General features: G+C 41.1%; 1 protein-coding gene across 1 annotated transcript in view; it reads right to left on the bottom strand.

Annotated features, from left to right (window-relative positions):
* LOC108799089 (ecotropic viral integration site 5 protein homolog) overlaps window positions 1–21,249 on the bottom strand; it is a gene marked incomplete at its 3' end in the record, with an annotated part of 111,929 nt that overhangs the window by 8,046 nt on the left and 82,634 nt on the right. The window contains exons 9-14 of the mRNA XM_018570913.1: window positions 20,014–20,161; window positions 18,434–18,487; window positions 12,632–12,664; window positions 10,326–10,472; window positions 1,778–1,912; window positions 546–686 (exon numbers count right to left, since the gene is read on the bottom strand). Of these exons, the coding sequence (XP_018426415.1) occupies window positions 546–686; window positions 1,778–1,912; window positions 10,326–10,472; window positions 12,632–12,664; window positions 18,434–18,487; window positions 20,014–20,161 (658 nt within the window). The remainder of the gene's footprint in view (window positions 1–545; window positions 687–1,777; window positions 1,913–10,325; window positions 10,473–12,631; window positions 12,665–18,433; window positions 18,488–20,013; window positions 20,162–21,249) is intronic.

Here is a 21,249-nt window from a genome sequence, read left to right as displayed (position 1 = left end):
ATTTCCAGCCAAAGTGCTTAGCTTACTCATTTTGTTTAAAACACAAGCAATAAAGAACATGAATGAACTTTGAAAAACCTTGCCCAGTTGCAGAGCCGCCTAGCATATCACAATAATTCTGTACAAACAAATCACTAATGCAGGGAAAGCTGTTCATAAAGTGTTATGATTTTTTTGCCCCATAAACATTAAAGGCCTTTGCTATGCTCAAATGAATGCAAAATGTCACACACCCCAAGGCCATGAGGCTGTGCTGAAAACTGTGGTATAGGGTCAAAGGGGTTCCATTTCTCCATGGCACTACCCTACAGGTTCCATAGTAAAGAACCATTAGTCAATTAAGCATTACGCATTTGGAGTCTTAAAATGTAATGTACGGCCATAGTGATTGTTAAATTAACAAAGGAATTAGAAATACAGAAATGCACAGGAGAGTGCCAGCTGGCTTGATCCAAGACTAGGTCTGCAATCTGAATGACAAGGATTAAAAAACAGAGCACTGGATACAGGGTACCCAGCTTTCTATAGGTTGCTAGAGCACATACCTGCCAGTGATCTTCCAGATCCCTTATCTGCTGCTTTTGCGCTTTCAAAGCCATGACAGCTTCTGCCTCGCTTAACTTCACCGCGATGAGCTCCTCTTGAAGTCTTGCAATGTTGTTCTCATCAGGGAATGAGCTGTTTTTCTGTCGTATAAAAAAAATGTGAAGAACTGTAAAATAATCAGTGATCTACTAATGCATTTACAGCTGTTATCCTATAGAACAGGGGTAGTCAAACTTCGGCCCTCCAGCTGTGGTGAAACTACAAAATCTCATCGTGCATTTGCCTCTGGAAGTCATCCCTGTGGCTGCCAGAGTCCTGCAATGCCTCATGGGATTTGTAGTCTTATCACTGGTTCATACTGCCCTTACTTGGCTACACACATATCTCTGCCCATGCAGCTTACAGTCTAAAACTAGACATACAGAGATCGAATGTTGGTCATTTTCTGCTGAATCAGCTAGAATTCAATCTGTGTGTGGACCCAGGGGGGGTGGGGTGTGTGGGTGGGTGGACCCAGAGGGGTGAGGTGGGTGCGTGATGATATTTCAATCATATCTACAATACAGATACAGACAGCCTGCAAACCTAATAGGGGTTCTAGCTTTTTCCTACATTACTAATAAACATTTTTACTTCTGCGCCCCTGATGCAGGGTTTTCCCTAGCTTCCTGTCAGCTGAAGTCGCTGTTAGGTGAAGGGAAGGGAGGAGAAATCACTTCAACAGAGCCCCAGATGAAAGGCCCCAAAAAGGGGTCTTAATCAATCCCACTCTATCCAAAACTCAAAAAAAAAAAAAAAATATGTTTGTCATACTTTTTTCTTTTCTCCCTCCATTTCTCTTCTTGGTGCTAGGCAGTTCATTTTCTAACATGTTTATAGTTCACCAAACCCTGCCACAGAAAACATGGCAGACTAATGTAATCCCTGTGACAAATTGTTTTTTTGTTGTTTTTTTTTTATAATAATGACAGGGTGAACTGTAGCAGGTATCCTTCTTAGGACATTGCAAAATAGTAAACCTTTAAAAGCAACATTGAAGCACCCACTGCCAACTCTCTGAAGCACCCACTGAAAACTCTAGCTGCCATGTTGGCACTTTAGCTTCCATACTTTAGTGAGTCGATTACCAATAGAGATATAACAAACATAATTACAATACATTATAAACAGTTTCAGCTACTGCATTGGGAAGCGGGATCCCCAAATAAATCAATCTGTGAATAGGCATCACCTTTTCGATCTCCAAAATTTTGTCTTGCATTTCCTTCATAGCACAGTGAGATTCGGCTTCTTTCAGTCTTGCGTGAACCAGCTCTTTCTCCAGTTGTAGAACAAACTCTTCAGAGTAGCGAGGATTACATTTATGCTGTGGAAAAACACAAAGATAATCTTCTTGCTTTAGGTTTCAGTGAAAGATCTCTACCAATAAGCCATTAAAAGAGAACTGGTCAATAATGAACATTTGTAAAAAGCTGAAAGAGCAGCTATAAATGGGTAGCCTTATCCCTCAAGGACAGAGCTGTGTGTGCTGTTATTCACTTGCATTATCTCCCTACAGAACAGAGAGGTCTCCTCAGCATCAAATTGTAAGAAACAGAGGAAGGATGACCAATATCATCACATTCTGGGAACCTAGGAACCTGTTGGAAAATAAGCGGTCAATTAACAAAAGCTTGGAACTTCCTTTAATTTAATCCTCATGCCACAGCGTAACATCATACGCAACACCAATTTTTGTTACCATTTGCTGGGCTCAGCTTAGTTACCTCTAGTGTCTAGAGCAGGCCTTCTTAAACTTTCTCCTGACCACTTTTTGGCCAAGGAAATTTTTAAGGGACCCCAGCATCGGACGGAGTGCGTCCATGAAACGGCGACAAAATTCAGTACCCCAAAAATGTCAGATGACTCTTAAAAGATACCCAAAAACACTGGCCCTAAAATGATTGCTCTCACTCCGGCTGTGCGGCGATACCCAACATGTGTAGCATGTTTGTCGTTTCATATGTAGGCGCACCCGATGCGTGTTTATGTGAAGACGCGCGTGCTTGCGGGCGTGGGGACTTTAAAAAAAATTTATTATTTTTACATTTATTTTATAACAGTTTTTTTTTTTTACTTTAATTGCTATCACATAAGTGGGCTTACAAGCCCCCCATGTGATAGCAGATGGTGGTGACAGGTACTCGTTAAGAGGATGCTGGGGGTCCAAAAGACCAAACACCCGCTCACCGGCCCATAGAAGCGATCTGGCGGACGCTGAGCCGCCAGAAAATCGATTCTACTGTAAAGTCCACAAGTTTAAACAGAGTCCCGGTGGCAAAGAGAAAGTGAGTGAGCAACGGTATGTGTAAACAAGAAGTGAGCGAGCGACGGTATGTGTTCACTACCTGATCAATAGAGCCTACCTGAGACAGCTTTTGTTACAGATCTGTTTGAATTATGGGGATGAGCGTTTTTCACTCACCTCATAATTCTCCTTTAAATTATGAATTTATGTTTGCTTTAAAGTGGACCTTTACCGACCTTTCACTCAAAATCACATCAGCATTCAACTCTGCATGCTGATATGAAATCATCTTACATTCATTCATTTAAAAAAAAAAAAAAAACATTTTTCTTTGACTTACAATTATTGACTTTCTACTGCCTGGTCCACATGGCACAAATTATGTAATCATGCCCAAGCATTGCATCCTAATCTCATGAGTTGTCAGGGAAAGGCATTTTCCTCCCCTGAGATGATATGCATGGTCACGTGTGCCAGAGGTTCCAGGAAGTAAAGGGGGATGGATTCATCTGCCCTTAGTAAAAATGGCCACTAAGAAGAATGGGGAGGAAGAGAAGTATAAGGTATGCAAAGAAAACAAAGCTTGTAATTATCTAGAAGTATCTGTTTGTAGATTGTTATTACTAAAAGGTGCCTTTGTTTTCATTTTGAAGATAAGGGTAAAGTTCCTCCTTACGGACAGGAGATTCAGATTATTACAAATGCTCATTGTTGTTGGCAGTCTTTAAACAAACTGGACAGGGAAATATTGTCACGTCAACCAACCTGCTACATTTTATCAGTTAAGGCTGGATTCACACCTAGGCGTATCGAATATGCGCGTTTGTCGCGCGTTTCGTGTCACGCGTTTTTACCGCGATTCTTGGTAAAAAAAACGTGCAACAAACGCGCGTTTCCGAGGGCTACATGGCTGTATCCCAATGGATACGCGCGGCAATTACGCCCCAAAGTAGCTCCTGTACTTCTATGGGCGTAGGGCGTTTTGCAGCGCGTTCCTACGTTCCAGGTGGGAACCATGCCCATAGGCAATCATTGCTTTTCACATGTTGGGCGTTTTACAGAGCGTAGGAACGCGCTGTAAAAAGTCCAGGTGTGAACCAGGCCTTACCGAACAATCTTTTCTTTGGACACTTTACAGAAACACAACAATGTAGTAGTAAAGTAAAGCTGGACACACTGTTAGGACATTCCTTCAAAATCATTCATCAGAACATGAGATCTCGTCAGCGAGTTAACTAATTTTGCTTGAAAAGCCCTTAAAGATTGCCTCTAGACCTGCAATTTGAATGGAATCTCTGACAAATTAAACAGGTTTCTTTTGTGTCTAGTACATGCACATCAAGTAACATTGAAGCAAGCTTTAAGGCTAAAGATCTATAAAGAATGATATTTTATGAATTATATTTTTATTAACATGAACAATGAAGACAAGAAAACATGATAAACAATACAGTGCCAACATAAGTGGCTAGCTTCACAGGCACAATAATTACTTATTAGAAATTAAAACACAAGTGAAAGTGTGATAAAACTAAAACTAAATATTTTGCCTTTTAGGTTGAAAATTAATATGGAGCACCAAGTAAAACCAGTCAATAGCATGTAAATGCTGTCCAAACACACAGTGTTATACATAACATCCACTTACTTCACCTGAAATCAAACCTTCACACAAAAACAAAAGCGCTTTGCACCACTGCAACCTAAAAATATTTTTTTTGTTAATTCAGACTCCACCCTACCTCCATTCTCACTTAGGCGAGAATAATGTGTACCCTGCTCCCGAAATATCCACTTCACATATACCAGGAGGCATCAGCTCCACACAGCAGTTGGAAGTATGTGGTACATCCTCAGGTGATGGGCTTTAAGAACACGAAGGACAACGCTGGTGTACACAAGAGTGTGTTTGTTGAAGATATTCAAATTAAATGCACACTACAGCAAAAATGATTATTTACACACTGCACTATTTAGGTGTAACTTGAAACATAATAATATCACAATTTCCCACCAAAGAGGTACTTGTAGTTCCCAATGGAATACAAGGGTGGCGACATTCCCGCACTAAGGTCTCGTTCACACCTAGGCGTATTGCATATGTGCGTCTGTCGCGTGTTTTTTTACCGCGATTCGCGGTAAAAAAAAGTCACGCTACCGCCGCGCGTTTCCGAAGGCTACTTGGCTGTATCCCAATGGAAACGCGCAACAAAACGGCCCAAAGTAGTACCTGTACCTTTTCAGGCGTGGGCCATTTTGTAGCGCGTTAGGGACGGGCGGAAATACGCCAAGGTGGGAACGAGACCATTGACTACAATGGGATTTATATTTTTGAGCGTTTTGTAGAGCGTTCGTCGAGCGTAGAACGCGCTACAAAACGTTCAGGTGTGAACGAGGGGTTAGAGCCCATTCATTCTTCAATATGGACATGGACGGGACAAAGACTCTGCAGGAGTCAGAGCACTGCACCTGTGATCCAGTGATTGCGCTTGAAATGCTTTGCTGTCTTCAATGCAAATAAAATAATAAGTGCAATTTTTTGCTTTTACAAAGAAGTGTAGAGATTAATTTTTTTCCAAAAAATGGACTTTACCTTTAACAGCAAATGCTTCTTATTCTTTTACAAAAATCAAAGACTGTATATTTATATAAAACTTAACTCTGGCCTTCCCTTCAGTCTCGCAAGGCAGTAGAGGCTCCTCTACTGCAATTATTCTAAATTCTCTGGCACAGCTTTTTGGAAGCTGCAGCAAGTCAAATAGAGCCCACCTTATTTCCTGTCCAGCATCATCTAGCCCTTTTCTTCCCAGACTTACTGTCCAGGGCCCACTTTTTCTATCAGATTTCAGTTGATTTAATCATTGAGCCTCAGGATCACATGTGGGCATTACCTAGAGCAGTCTGCATGAAAAGGCAGTCTGACTAGAAATGGCCACTACTCCAGACTGACATCCACCCATCAAGGCATTGATATTTGCAGAACTTCTCCCAAGAGCCAGCCCACTGCTTGCATCGGAGTCTGAGCTACAGCATATATTATATATGATTACATGCAGTTAGAAAACAATCACTATCCCTGGACCCATTGATCGTGAATCCAGAGATGATTGATTCCTAACCACATGTAATCATATCAAATTCCATCACATGCAGTGTGCAGTCATTAACATGCAGTGGCTGTCACCTGATCATCACCTTGAGCGGGTGACCGCTCCCGCTTGTAAACGATAGATTAGGGATTCCTGCTGCAGAAAACAAGTTCCTGGTGCACACACACACACACGGAGTAATACACCCAATTGTTCCCCGCAGATCAAATAAAAGAGCCCATCACCTGCACAATTGCTGGTGATCCAGTAGTTGATTAGTAAGGTCTGGTGCAGACCTTACTAATCAATCCTTTCAGCTGGAGCTCAGAGCCAGTGATTGCCAGCACTGACAGGAGCAGCTATGTGATCTGCATCTGACAGAGATGCAGACCGTGCAGCCGCAGGCCAGTACTTGGAAACCCCCGCACTACCTTCCTTCCTGCTGCTGCTGACTGTGTCAGCCGAAGTAGGCAAACTGCTGCCTTCGCGCTGTTCTGGAACTACAAATCCCATGAGGCAAAACTGACAGCCACAAACAACATGACCACAGCTGGAGGACCGGTGTTTACCTACCCCTGCTTTAAAAGTATAATTTTATTTTCCTGTCTTTGGCGTCAAAGTTTTCTGGGTCACTGACCTGCACAAGCATGCAGATTAGAAAGTGTTATTGATTAGTGTGACAGCCCGGTATCTTGCATTTTTGGAAGGCCAGCAATGGCAGCTTCCATATTCCCTCCAGTACACGTTTGCTTTAAAAACAGAATCTGAGAATCTGCCAAGGAGGACTGCTTCAGCTTGCTCCACATTAAACAGCATCAATCTGGGTTCTGCTCTAATAAAACAGTATATATGTCCAAAAACTAAATCTGTATTCCTATATTGAATTTCCATAAATTCTATCCCAATCCTAATAACCAGATTGATCTATAAGTTTGTAAACTTGCTTAGTGAATATGCCCATAGGATGTACTTCCTCAATGCACTGACAATTTCACTCTGTGAATATGCACATTCTTGTGTCACCACTGTCACAGAGCCTGCCTTCTGAACTACAACTCAATGTCTAAACTGCCCACAATGTAACATTATCATTGTTTGCTGGAAGCAATGCATGATGGGATATGTAATCTTGAGAAACTGGATCACATGAAGCAGCAGGTAAAGACACAAAGCACACTGAGTATCCAGGAAGTTGTTGAAAGTGATGGGCAGACAGAAGGCAACACTCACTACATAAAAGGGATTTTTCATGTAAGCTTTGCTTGTATTATCAAAAACAACTCTGCTATGTATTCCTATTACAATGCTGATGTTAGAACCAGATAGTATATGCTGGGACTTTACATTAAACACTTGAGGGGATCAGCGTTACTATTTCTCTATCAATATTCCAACAATTAATTTACTGGGAATAACCGATTTACATGGCTGCGGTTAGGAAATGGCTGAGCTATAATAGTATACAGTACAAATGTTTTACTTTTCCATCTACAACAAGAGATACCAGAGAAGGCTATAGCTAATGTCATTTAACACCTCTAAATCATTTGAGTAGTTCAATTGCACTTCCTGGGCCATCCAATGTAACATAGACTGGCCTATGTATAATTGATACTAATCTTGCATTACACAAGTTGAATACGTTGCTTGACCTTCCTACCAACCCAGTTCCTCCTAATTCATTTATCCAGCCATGATGACTGCTTACACGTCATTCATGTCCTGTATATTTAATGATTAACAGATTTTATGAGCTCACCCACTAGAATAGGAGTGCACTATAATTAAAGGATTTTCTCCAAGGAAAAAAACAAAAAACTTAAATACATTCTATTTTCCCATTTCCCTCCTGTTAGAAGCGGGTTTTCAGGGTGATGCAACTTTTCCCTACTGAAGCATTCCACTTTTGTTGTAAAATTAGATGATGGCATTTCAGCATGATCCTGGTTAGCACACGAGTACTGTAGCCAGGCCCGGATTCCCCACAAGGCCACGAGGCCCGGCCTTGGGGTGGCAGGGCGCAGAGAGGCGGCAGCGGTGTCCTAGTGGGGAAGTTGCCCTCTCTACATTCAGTCCTGTTTTGCACAAGCAGGACTAAATGTAGAGTGAGGCAGCCGATTGTTCGTTTACATGTGAACTCGGCGATGTCGCCAAGATCACATGTGAACAGTCTGCAGCCTCCTCCCCCCTGCACTTACCTCTCTCCTCTGGTTTCATCCTCCGCCACTGAGTCAGTCTCCTCACTGCAGTGAGCGGCAGGGTTAAAGGTAACCCTGCCGCTCAGTGTAGACAGTGAGAGGGGAGAGCTGTGCTCCTCCTCTCTCACCTGTCACAGGAGTTCCAGCACAGTCACCTCCAATTGCTATCACACAGGGGACTGTTTTCTTCTATGTGATAGCAATAAAGTTAGGTGGAAAAAAAAAATGAAAAAAAGGTGATTAAAAAGTAAAAAATAGGAAAATTATAAATAAATAGTAAAAGAAAATTTAAAAAAGTAAATAGGATAAATAAAAATCTATAAAAAATTGATAAAATTAATAAAAATGAAAAAATAAAAAAAAAAGTCTAAAAAAAAATAAAGAAACAGTAAAAAAAATTGAAACTAACCCTGCCGCCCTGCCATCTGGTTGCCATTCTCCATTAATGGGAAGGGGCGGGTTTTCGCGGCGCGCGGGGGGCGTATCGCGGAACCTGGCCTTGGGGCGGCAGGGAGAGTAAATACGGCCCTGATTGTAGCACAACTGAATGGCCGGCATTTTAACCTGTGTCTATCGCTCCCAGCTTGAGCTGTGCTAACTACCCACAATTTGGGATTTTCTTTCATTTTCAGTTAGAATGGTCACCAGGACATATAGGGTGAATCTCCCTAATAGAGATGTAGAGAGAAATAAAAACCCGACAGGTATTCTAATCCCTCTCTATTCTATCCAAAATTTAAACAAAACAAAAAAGTTTATCTTCAGTTGCACTTTAAGTTGACCCAGACTCCACATTTTTTTTCTCTATATACCAAATGCAAATACATACAGTAATGAATGATCATGCAGATCAGAGCCTACATGTCTAGTGCTGCATTCCAGGTTTGTTTATATCTAAATCCAGGTGCAGTGCTGTTGCCCATTGTTTGACTACACCAGCCTCTCTCAACAAGGGTGCCTTCTGGCTTCCTCAGGGGTTAGCACTGGCGGAACTACCAGTGTTGCAGCGGTCGCAATTGCGACCAGGCCCTGGTGGTCCGCCTGTTGGAGGGGGGGGCAGAGAGGAAGAAGAGCCCCCACCGGCATATAATCATAAGGAAGAAATGCCAAAAGACTTCAGAGAACATCTTACCAGTCACAAAATCCTCCTCACTCATTCCTGGCATCAAATATAAAGACTCTTCCCATGCATTTCTTTACTAGAAATTAGGAATTATCAAAACATTGATAAGCAGTGATGTGCTAACACATGCATATGTGTGCTAAACCCCAACATGAAAGAGTCATGAAGTGCCTTTCAAAGGAGAACTATGAGGTGAGTGAGGTGAGACTGTCACAGGTCGGCTCAGTAGATCGGGAGGTGAGGGAAAACATACCGGGTTCCCTCACCTCTCGATCCTGTCACGGCTCTCTGCCGTGACAGGGGGAGGGGCTGGATTCCCCTCTCCCCGCTCCGATCTGCCAGCGCTGACTGGCGGAACGGACGGGGGAGGGGGCGGGTACAGCTGGCTCTGCCTCTAGATAGGCAGAGCCAGCTGTCACTCACGCAGCTGGGCGGATCCCGTCATCTAAGTCGGGATCCGCTCCAGGTGCGGCGTCTCAGTATACCGCGAGCTGTAGCTCGCGGTATACTGAGCTTAGGGTGACGGGAGGACGCTAGTTTGTGAAAAAAAAGTCGACAACCTGCGTTAATACAAAAAGCCAAAGTGGACAAGTATGGAGTGACTGTAATGTCTTCTCTTATATTGTAAAGCGCTGTGCAAACTATTGGCGCTATATAAATCCTGTATAATAATAATAATAATAGGCCCGGCGATGTTTTCATAAAAATCAGGTCTCGGTTTCTCATCAAATGGACACATTCATGCAATGTTTTACAGACTTGTGAGAGGTCTGTGAGTATAATAGGCATCACGATTATGTAATAGAAACCCGGGTCACATTTTGCATTATGACTCAAGGGAGTTCATTCTTTCCTGTTTTTACCTTACCAATTCAAATATACCTGCAGATGCAAGGATAGAGAACCTGCCCTAAAAATGCAACACAAAATTGACATGGCGTTACAGTCATTGATAAGCACGGCATTTATTACAGATTTAGTCAATAGGTGAAGAACGATCATTTCCAAACACCACACATTAAATCATCACCAAGGTCTGCAGAAAGAATACATGTTAGATAAAGTGCAGCCAGGCTTCTTACCAATTGCTGTTGTTGCAGCAGCTCGCTGATGGCATGGTGAGCCTGCTCCAGCTCAGTGCTGGAAGAATCGCTCTGCTGTTTCATGGTGGCCAGTTCACGTTTTATGAGGTAGTTTTCCTCTGCCTCCTGGGCCCTTGTCACTTGTCCCTTTGGACATAATTTTAAGGTTTTTGAGCAATCCAGAGGAAAATAAATAAATAGTCTTCTGAGGGCATATGCAAACATTTAACTCACAGCGAAGCATACACTTAAAGTGCATCGTAAGCACACACAGCGGGGCAGCCATTTTGTAGGACAATTTAAAAGAAGTTTGATAGGATCAACAGGATGTTTTGCAGAACATCACATGAATGCCATGACCTTCTCCAGCCAACACAAACTAAAAATTAAATTCCCCCCCCCCAAAAAAATTATGTTATATCTTGCCTTTTTAATGTAAAATACCAGCTTCTTAAAAAAAACCTGCCATTTTGCCTGAGCATCATGGAAGAGGCCAGTAACCCACCCCACACTCAGATGTATTATTTATTACAGGTATTTTATAAAGCTTCGACAATTTACGCAGCGTTTTTACACATTCACAGATGACCGATGTTGCTTAAACCATTGATGATTGATTATGAAACTTAGCAAATATTTGGTCACCTAGCCAAGATTGTCTTCACATTACTAAGGGAAGAATACAATCTTGATGAGTAAAAGAAACATCTAGACAAACCAGTGAGGGCAGAAAATGGATGTCTGTTATCAACCAACAGCAGGACAGTGTTGTTCTAAAAAGTTCCTAGCTAGGTTAGATTAAAGTATCCCTAAACTCAGGAGTTAAGAGAACTTTGGGGTGTTTTTCCCCATAGTTCTCTTAAGGGTTACAGTAGGACATACTAGCGTCCTCCCGTGACCCAAAGCTCAGTATATTGTGAGCTACAGTTAGCGGTATACTGAGACTGCCGCAGCCAGTACGGATCCCGACATTACTGTGGAGATCCACACAGCTGCGTGAGTGACAACTGGCTCTGCCTATCTACAGGTCGAGTCAGCTTTACCCGCCCCCTCCCCATCAGTTCCCCCAGTCAGCGCTGGAGGATCGGAGAGGGGAGAAGTCCTGCTGGGAGCCATGACTGACAGTCACTGCTCTCTGCAGGGAGATGATCGAGAAGTGAGCGAGCGACGCTATGTGTTTGCTCACTTCCCAATCTATTGAGCCGACGTGTGACAGTTTCATTGTCACACGTCGGCTCAAACTATGAGGATGAGTGATTTTCACTCACCTCATAGTTCTCCTTTAAGTTAGGGTGTTTGAATACATTTTTGAAATTTACCAAAAATGTATCTTATTTGTGTATCACTCGGCTGTAGATCCTCAAATCATCTCTGAATTGGTGCCGACGCTGTCCTTCCTACTGGAGGATGGCTACTTTTGTTCCCCATGGTTCCTGTGCGTGTTGTAAAGTAGTCACCGCTCCATGCGCACTCTTTTGATGGACAACACTCTCACGTTTAGTTTACTAATTGGTAGTGAGATTATAGCCCATCATGGGAGCGAGCTTGGAGCCTTGGCTACTTTACACACTCAGGGAGCAAAAGGTAGCCACCCTGCAAAACGAAGGACAGTGTCAGCATGATTTCAGAGCTACAGTGATACACAAATAAGCTACATTTTTGTTATTAGTTCGGGTACTTTAAAAGCATTTTTAAGATTTAACTTGTGAGTTTAGTGTCACCTTAACTGAAGTCCATCAATTATTTTTTAAACTCCTACCAAAAACACTGTGGCATAGTCAAATACAGAATGTCAAAATACAAAATGGTGTCCTCTGTGTGTGCGCACGTAGCAGCTGTGTACTAATCTCCTCAGAAGATTTCACATTTAAAAACTTAGATATTAATTCTGGACTGCGTTATTGGAGCTTGTTCAACAACTAAAAATGGAGCAAGCATAATGAAGATGAGATTTGTCATTTCAATTTGGGTTTAGTTCATGCAAAATGATCAAGCTTGGCTCATGCAATGCAGTTAGTTTTTATGATCATTTCAGAAAAATGTTAATTAGTTGAACCAATAGTTTTATTATATGAATTAAAAAAAAGGGGGGTTAGAAACATTGAATTAAAGGCAAAGTGCAGTTCACCATGATTTTGTATTAAAATATTAACACGGTTACTCTAATTTACAATTAGATGGGGTAAGGAAGTTTACTTAGATGCATGTAAAAATATTGCATGCATCGCCCCAGCGCAGAAAAAAAATTAAATATGGTCCCTTCTGGGGTTTGAGGTTTTACAGAGGATAAAATGTAATGACAATACCTGAATCAATCTATCTGCCAAGGATGCACTTTCCTATGAGGAAAAATTCAGAAAGAATTTCAGAAAAGACAGACGAAAAATAAAGTGACAAGAAAATAATCAGGTGTGTAGTGTCAGCATTTCTCCTACCTCCTTTGAATATGCTAGAAGACAGCAAAGTAGATCAACCGAATGTTTAATAAAGACGCTTTTACCAATATAATTGTTCATCCTGTTTGTCATTTTTTATGTCATTTCTGATTTGCACCCTCGTTCCACATCAGGATTCTTCCTTTATTTCAACTACAGACAGGTTTCACTGCCAGTGGTTTTTTTTTAGGGTCAGTAAAAAGGTCACAATTCTATAGGAAAGTGATTATAAGACTTACAAAGGGTGAGGCGGGGGGGGGGAGAATATTTTTTAGGATTGAAGTTTTAACAAGTGTTGCTTCAAGTAGCCGAGTAAAGCCAATTGATACATTTTTGATACATAAAATATTTAGATTGATAATTTTCTAGGTAATATTTTAATATTGGTTAAACTTGTATATGACCCAAAAAGCTGGTGTAAAGATTTTATTTTGTTTTTATAAAGAATGAAGATTCAAAGGAGGTAGACCTTTTGAAATTTGGAAGTGCGTAGAATGTCGTGCAAAAGCAAAGATTTCGTAGACAGAAAAAAATAATTCATATTGACATGTGCAGGGTGGAATAAATAGCATGGAATCATAAATGCATTCTAAATCCCTCTGAGAACCAGTTCTATGGTAGGATGGCAATGTTGTGCCCAAAACAGATTCTACAATAACACAGATCAATAAGTGCAGAAATTATTGTTTTCAAAGATCCAACTCCCTTACTGTATTTCCAAAACAGCAAAATTATTGATGGCATAAACCTAGAAGTCATTCACCTTATCTTTCCTGCAAAAAAAAAAACCTGTTTGTACTGGTTAATATATTTTTCATAGTTTGCCCATATTTTCTTGCTTAAGTCAGGTTTTAAGATGCCATAATGTAGTTTTATATTCTTCACACTATTAAACAATGAAAGTGGAGAGAAACTGATCAATGTCAGAAACGCATGAAAACAGAGGATGAGCTACTTTGGAAAACAATGACTCACAATGGGCAACATTGAGGTGGGTTGAAAACCAGCATTAGCTTTTTAGGTCTCTAATAGGACACAGGCGATGGTTTTCTATAACTAATCTCCCGGCCCTGCATATTTATATGGATGTTATAATGGGGGAAATATTTACTGATGTATCTCCTCATTACTTTACATTAAAGAATAAAGCATCAGCGATGTACTCAAATATTGTACAAGGCACAATGGGGGGACAGACAAGATGTAGTAAGCAGACTTGGCAGATGGAATCACATAGGTTTAAGGGCCTGTTCACACCAAAATTAGAAGGAAAAAACGCCAACAGAGGGTCCACTGACTTGCAGTCATACCTTCCAATTTCCATCCAATCCATTGCGTTGCAATCCGTTTTTCAACAGAAGGGCACTAAAAAATGAATAGGTGTGAATGGGGCTAGTTCTTACCGAATCCATTGTGTCACATTACATGTTCTATTTTGGGGGGTTTTCAGAACAACGCAACGTAAGGCAACAGAATGGAGTGGTTTGAACTAGCCCCATTCACACCCATTCATTTTTCGGCTCCCTTCCATTAGCATCTATTGAAAAACGTACCGCAACAGATCTGGTAGGAATGGGCCCTAAGAAGTCAGTGTGAGCCACAAACCACCACTATTCAGTCAATAGCAATATCATTTCTAAAGGGGTGTCCTATTTAAATATGTACGACTGATAAAAGCTGTCAATTTTAATCACCATAACCACTCCAGTTCTGATCACGTTCCAGATATTTTTCCAAATGACAAATCTGTGGTGAACCCCTAGCTTGGTTTAATTACAGTAGAAATACAACACATAAGGAAATTAAATTAGATTTAATGTAACAATAAAAACTATAAAATGTGCAATGGGTCTCTAAAAATTAAGGGGAAATCAAATTATGGGTAAATCATTCCTGCACCAAATTATGTAATCACTCCAACATGCCAAGACAACAGAAAGGAAAATTCCAACACACCAGAAGTCTTTCAAAATGTTTCCAAAAAAACAAAACAGGAAGAATAGGACACCCAAATTTGAAAGGAGCTAGGCATGTTGATTGAGACAACTTGCTTCTGTTGTACTAGCAAATGACTCAGCTCATTAGATTCCACCTAGAACTAAAATCTTATTTGAGGTGAGGGGGGCAGGCTCGAACTATTTAAAAAAGCAAGGCCCATCTTGACCATTGGGTGAACTTTATGGTTTTCCGCCTATTAAGACCTTTCTGCGTATAGAACTCACTTGAAGAAGTTCAGCTAACAAAAGAACCTCGACTTTTAAACCTGGACAACGTATCAGAAGAGATATTGCAAAGCTAGGGCAGAAACAGAAGACTAGATTTAGCTGGCATTCTGCTTTAATATGCAGCGAGAGGGGCAGATTGTTGTTGTTTCACTAATCGGAACTTAAAGCCCATTTCCCCCTTTGCGGAGGTATTTAAATAAAAAAACATGCCAGCAACCTACACCTAGTATACATGAACCAGGCATATGCAGTTGCTGTATGTACACAGAAACTTAATTTTTTTTGTTAGCTGTCCTCTTCATCCCCTAATGGCTCCTTTTGATATATCCGCTTCTGTGCTCTGCAGACAGTCTGTGTAAAGTACAGGCTCCTGTGCACAGTAAGAATTACAATGTAGATCATAAAAATCTACATTTCCCACAATGCTATGCTTCCCTCGTGCACGAGCTTCTCTGTGGAAACAGAGCTCTCTCCTCACATTCATTAATATTCATAGTGGCAACAACCCCTGGACAGTGCAGAGTTACCTAGAGAGGCAGAGCTGGTGTGCAGTAATCTTGTTACAATGACTCGCAGGAAGGGGGTCAGCTGCTTTACAGCCTGTACAAGACAATCCAACCCCAGTGTCAGACTGAGTTTCCTGTGGAGGGAATTTTGAATTTGTAGGACTCAGACCCATTAAAAAGTCCATAAAAAAATTATAAAGCCAGCACTGCGAGTCATGAATATGTAGATGCATATGTATGATCACTGCACCTCTACATTACCACAATAAAGGCTATTCACTTACAAAAAGGTGGAAATGGGCTTTAAATCACAGGCCTGTAAAAGGTCTTCACAATGGTCAGCTTTGGAGACAGTTTCAAATCTGTGTAGACAGAGGAGGCGTGCCTAGATACCCTCACATACCAGGAAGTGCACTACTGTAGAATTCAAGATAACAGATAAAATGTTTCTGGGTTCTGCTTTAGGCACACTTTCTAAACATTCCCTAGAACATAGCAAATCTTCACTTTTGAGTCGCCTCCTCTTTTAAGCATGAATTTGAAATAATGTTCTAAAAGGTGTTCAAAACATCAAAGGGTTGCATACTCCACCCACAGGTGAACACCTACCTGGTAATAAGACTGAGGTGCTAATTTATGCAAAACCCTGTTTTTTCTGCTTCGAGGTAAACAATCACTATTGATTTTTTATAGCTTTATAACTATCTAATGCTACTAGATATCAGCCATTATAGATCTATTTAGTTAACAGCAAAGGTAATACAGTATGGGAATGCTGAACGGTTTAAAACCAACAGTATGTCAGTCATGAAACTCCCCTTTAAATGCATTCCAAAAATGCAATGGAATTTCCTATGAACAACTACTTGCCTTCTTATTGACAGACCAACCACACCTCACAACATCCTGCCATCATCCAAATGGAAAAAAAATCCATGTTTGGCTTTCAGACGAAGACTTTTATATAAAGACTCTAGGAGCGACCTCCATTGACCATAACAGCTAGCTGCTATAACATCTGTAAACATTTCTAGAGAAATTATATCTGCAATGTGGCTGATATGAACAAATATTATGGAAACCAACACAGTGAAAAATTGCGCATAATCTTAAAAAATCTAATCTGTTGAGAGGGTGATGATTATGACTTGTATATTGATTAAAGTACTCTTATCTCATCCATAGATTCATGCTTATTTATTAGTCACAGCCAATTCCGAATTGTAGCTCTAGATGACGGCTTCTAAAAGGAAAGCCCTTTAGTTTAGTTTTAAATTACAATAATAATTTTAGTTAAAAACCGTGCCTGTTTATTCATTAGCAACATCTTTTATTTACTTGTGCAATGCCAGTATTCTCCTCAACCAAGGGGCTGCAAAAATGTTTTCTGTGTCCGTTTCAAACATTGTTAAGCTCTGCTGACAAACCATCGCCATTTCACTGAAAAGCTCTAAGTTAATTCATTAATAAAAAGGAGGGGGTGATTAAATGCATATTTACACACGTTAAATAAGTACATCGTACTGTGCACAATTCATTCCTTCCCATGTAATTTTAGAAAGTATTTACATTCTAAAAGGGTTCATATGAGTAACACGCTATGAGATGCTGCCAAATTAAATATGTTCCCACATTTGTAATTGACCCTATTTATGCTCATGGATGAAATGAGCAGATATTTACGTAGATAGGAGCAACATTTAAAACTGCATGTTTTTTATAGCTCCAAAGCCTAGGCACAACACATTATAAAAATTGTAATCAAACAGCATACAGATACTAGATAAAGCAAACCTGTGAGATTTAGTTTCGACACAACAGGAAGTGAATGCAGTAACAGAAACCTGACAATGCTTCTAAACCTTGATGGATTTTTTTTTTGCATGACAACACATCATGATGCATGACAATGTATTACAAGAAAAGACAAGCCAACTTGATGTGCATTATGATGCGTTTTGATATTCAGTAAAAGAAAACTGCACTGCAACGCACATCAACATTTGCTTCCATTGATTTCAATGGAAAACTAATTAGGGGAAAAAACACATATGTGTAAATAGACCCAATGACATATTGTATACTTAGAGAACTATGAGGTGAGTGCTTTTCACTCACCTCATAGTTCTAGCCAACCTGTGACAATGAGACTGTCACAGGTCGGCTCAGTAGATCGAGAAGTGAGCGAACACATACGAGCGTTCGCTCACCTCTCGATCCTGTCACAGCTCTCTGCCGTGACAGGGGAGGGGCTGGATTCCCCCCTCCGATTCGCCAGTGCTGACTGGCAGATCGGACGGGGGAGGGGGCGGGTACAGCTGGCTCTGCCTCTAGATAGGCAGAGCCAGCTGTCACTCGCGCAGCTGGGCAGATCCAGACATAATTGTCGGGATCCGCTTCAGCGTCTCAGTATACCGCGAGCAGTAGCTTGCGGTGTACTGTGGCGTCTCAGTATACCGCGAGCTATACTGAGCTTAGGGTGACGGAGGACGCTAGTTTGTGTCCTCCCGTTACCCTAAGGAGAACTATGGGAAAAAGCCTTAACCCCATAGTTCTCCTTTAAACACGAATGCCAAAATAATAATGGTGGTATCCATTGAGGAAGCAAAGTTTGTGAAATTAGCCCTAAACCTGAGACAAGTCACTTGAAGTACTGTCACTGTAAAACTAAACTGAAGTTCACCTGTCACCAATACACTCCAAAAGGGCTGGTATGTTTTTGGTTGATACAATATACCGGTATGTCCAAAAATGCAGCAAGTCAGAACACCTGAAAAATGCACAGCAGTCACTAGAAAATATCAAGCTGAATATTGGTATCAAATCATGGCAGCCTCTAGCATACATGACAGGAACAATTTCATTTGTTTAATCCAAAGCACTACAAACTTATAAAAAGCCAATTTAACATATAACTAGGAAGAAAGCTTTAAATATCATACCTTCTCCAAGGTTTCAATACGTTGCTTCAAAAGTCTGTTCTCTGTGCGTAACCTCTGCAAGACAGAACAAGCAAAATCAGATGTTTTCAATCCAACAACTACATTTTAGAAGTAATGTTCAGTTTCTTTTGCAAGGAAGAAGATCCTGTCCCAAGAATCAGCATATAAAGTTCTTCTAAGATGGTACCTAGTTCCTGCCAGAATAGCTCGTGCCCTCCCGTCCTATCCCAAAAATTGCTTTTCGAGGTTGCACTTCAGAAGGTAATGTTATGCATATATGGTGGTCCTGTCCTTCTGCAATCAGATTCTGGTCGATGGTCTGTAGACTTATCTCCTCCGTATTTGGCATTATGATTCGCAGAGACCCCTGGCATGCCCTACTGCATCTCAGGATTCCACAACTCCACCGTTTCCAAAAGAAAGTAGATTTTGTCTTCTTAGCCGCAAAGCAAACAATAGCCCATTCACTGAAAAAACAGATGATACCCTTCGGGGAATTCAAACAACGTATGCAGGGTTTCTTTATCAATGAACAATTGTCTAGCATACTATCGGACTCCTACGCCAAATTTAAGAAGGTTTGGCCACCGTGGTGCGAACTTGCACTTCCAGACATGGACCCCAACATCTTTCAACTAGCATGAGACATCGGCAACTATTCCCCATTTATCTTGAGGTCGTCGCTCCCTCCCCTTTGATGTTTCCCCCTCTTTTGCCCTCCTACTTTTCCATACTTCATGCCCAGTGTCTTTTACTCTGTCACTCCTGGCTTGCTTTCCCTTCTTGCTATCAATTCAATACTTACCGATATTCAACTTCAGTTACCAAGTCTCCCCCAGAAGCACAAGCTTCGCCACAAGCCTACCTTTGTATGCTGGGTTGTCGACGTTGTCAGTTTTACACTACGTTTTCACACATGTCGGACCATTGTCCGAGCACACACCTTATAATTTGTCCACTCAAACTTCAATATCGTGCATGTTACGCACGTATGTGCTTTGTAACCCAGTTTTGTACTACCCGACATATGTTGTATGCTTTAACTAAGCTCAATAAAAAAGGGGGGGGAATGAAAAGGTGTAAATAGGCTCCAAAAGTATTTGGGGAGAGATCTTAGAATCTGCTCTCAATAGCTGTACCTGGATATACAATTCACCAATTAAAACAGCACGTTCAGAGTCTGGAGGTATGTTACAATAAATGGCCTCTCATTAATTCCTGTTAATGTAATCCCTCAGGGTTCAACTGCTCAATTCTAAATACTTAGCTTCTGTCTCCACACAAAGAGAAGTGCTGAGAGCTCTGTACTCCAGGAAACTTAAAGGATAATTAAAGCCTTGCATGTTCTTGCATTGATCTACTGCTAGCAAGCAGTAGATCTATGCAAAAACATTGCAAAAAAAAAATTACAAAAAAGGGTAAAAAACAAAACAAAAAAAATCACCATACCGGCGTCTCTGCCGCACGCTCCCATCCGAAGATGAATATGATTATGCAACCAGACAGTGCTGGGCCCCTAGAAGCTGCATGGTTTGCTATGGCTATAGTTATACCCCCGATCTACTTCATAGACCGCATACCTTAATCTCAACTTGTTCCTCCATTTCCTTTGTCTTTATTGTAGTGTACTCCTTTTCTAACCTGAAAAACACAAAATACAAGGGTTGACTACTAAGACAAATTGAAAGGTGATATTGCAAAAGTAAATTCACATTTTCTTCAGTATCAGCCAATAGTTGCAAAAGTATTTTTAATGATAACCTCTGCTAAAATTGTGCTTTCAAATGAAGGCTCTTTTACAAGCAATTAAATTATTTCACTCTGTATGCATGCATGTAGCTTGGAAATTCTGACTTTGCTGACTGCATGCTTAGTTAGCAACACAACACGAAAGGTGGCCATACACTCTACAACCATCGCAAGACTTTAGTCTTGCGATGGTTGTAAAGGGATTAAAAAAACGTACGATCTGCCTATCTTGGACAGGCAGATCGCACTCTCGATCATCGCAAGCCCGCCCTCCTGAGGGGCGGGCTTCCGATGAACGCAATGCTGAAAGGGCAGTGTGCGCGTGCGCACACCGGCCCGTTCAGCATTTATCTTCCGAGCACCGTTCTAACCAGCCGAGAATCGTACGATTCCCGGCTGGTTTTCGAACATGCTGGTTCGACAGAAGACGTGCGACCGTACAGTAGAAACGGTCGCACGTCTCCGTTCACACTGCTCGATTATCGTACGAAAAACCGATCGCATACGATTATCGTACGATAATCGTGCAGTGTATGGGCACCTTAAGAGAAGCAAAAGATAATGATGGCAGCTGTGGAGCTCGGTTCATCTCATTATGCTGCCAATGGACCACAGAGGTTAAAAAACTGCCCATGCACCAAGTTTGGCTAGCACAGTGAAATGCACTGTAGCACAATGCCATGGTGTCCTGCAATGTAGGTGCGCTGGGAAGGTGCGTTGAGGTGTTCTTCACCATCCATGCTACTGCAACGCACCAATGCTTAAAACATTAATTTCCACAGTGCACTAGCATTAGTAGGCCTTGAAAGTAATGCACTACCAATGTGGTGGATATTGTCTTTCAAACAGCTGTTAAGCAGGATTACTGTATAAGAATCTATCCTGCTCCTGTGGCTAATCCACAAACCTCTCACTTAATAGAAAGAAAAAAAGAAGAAGAAGAGGAAGCTATGTGCAAGTCATATAAAATATTACTTTAATGTAAACACTGCAATATTTCAAAATAGGTGTTCACTGAAAAAAAAAAAAAAAAAAAAAGGGTACAGAGATATGATATATATATATAT

The sequence above is a fragment of the Nanorana parkeri genome, unplaced genomic scaffold (genome assembly GCF_000935625.1).
Source record: "Nanorana parkeri isolate BGI_ZX_2015 unplaced genomic scaffold, ASM93562v1 scaffold1629, whole genome shotgun sequence".
Classification (NCBI taxonomy): domain Eukaryota; kingdom Metazoa; phylum Chordata; class Amphibia; order Anura; family Dicroglossidae; genus Nanorana; species Nanorana parkeri.
Note: the sequence above shows the minus strand (reverse complement) of the source record. Positions and strands in the feature narration are given on the sequence as shown.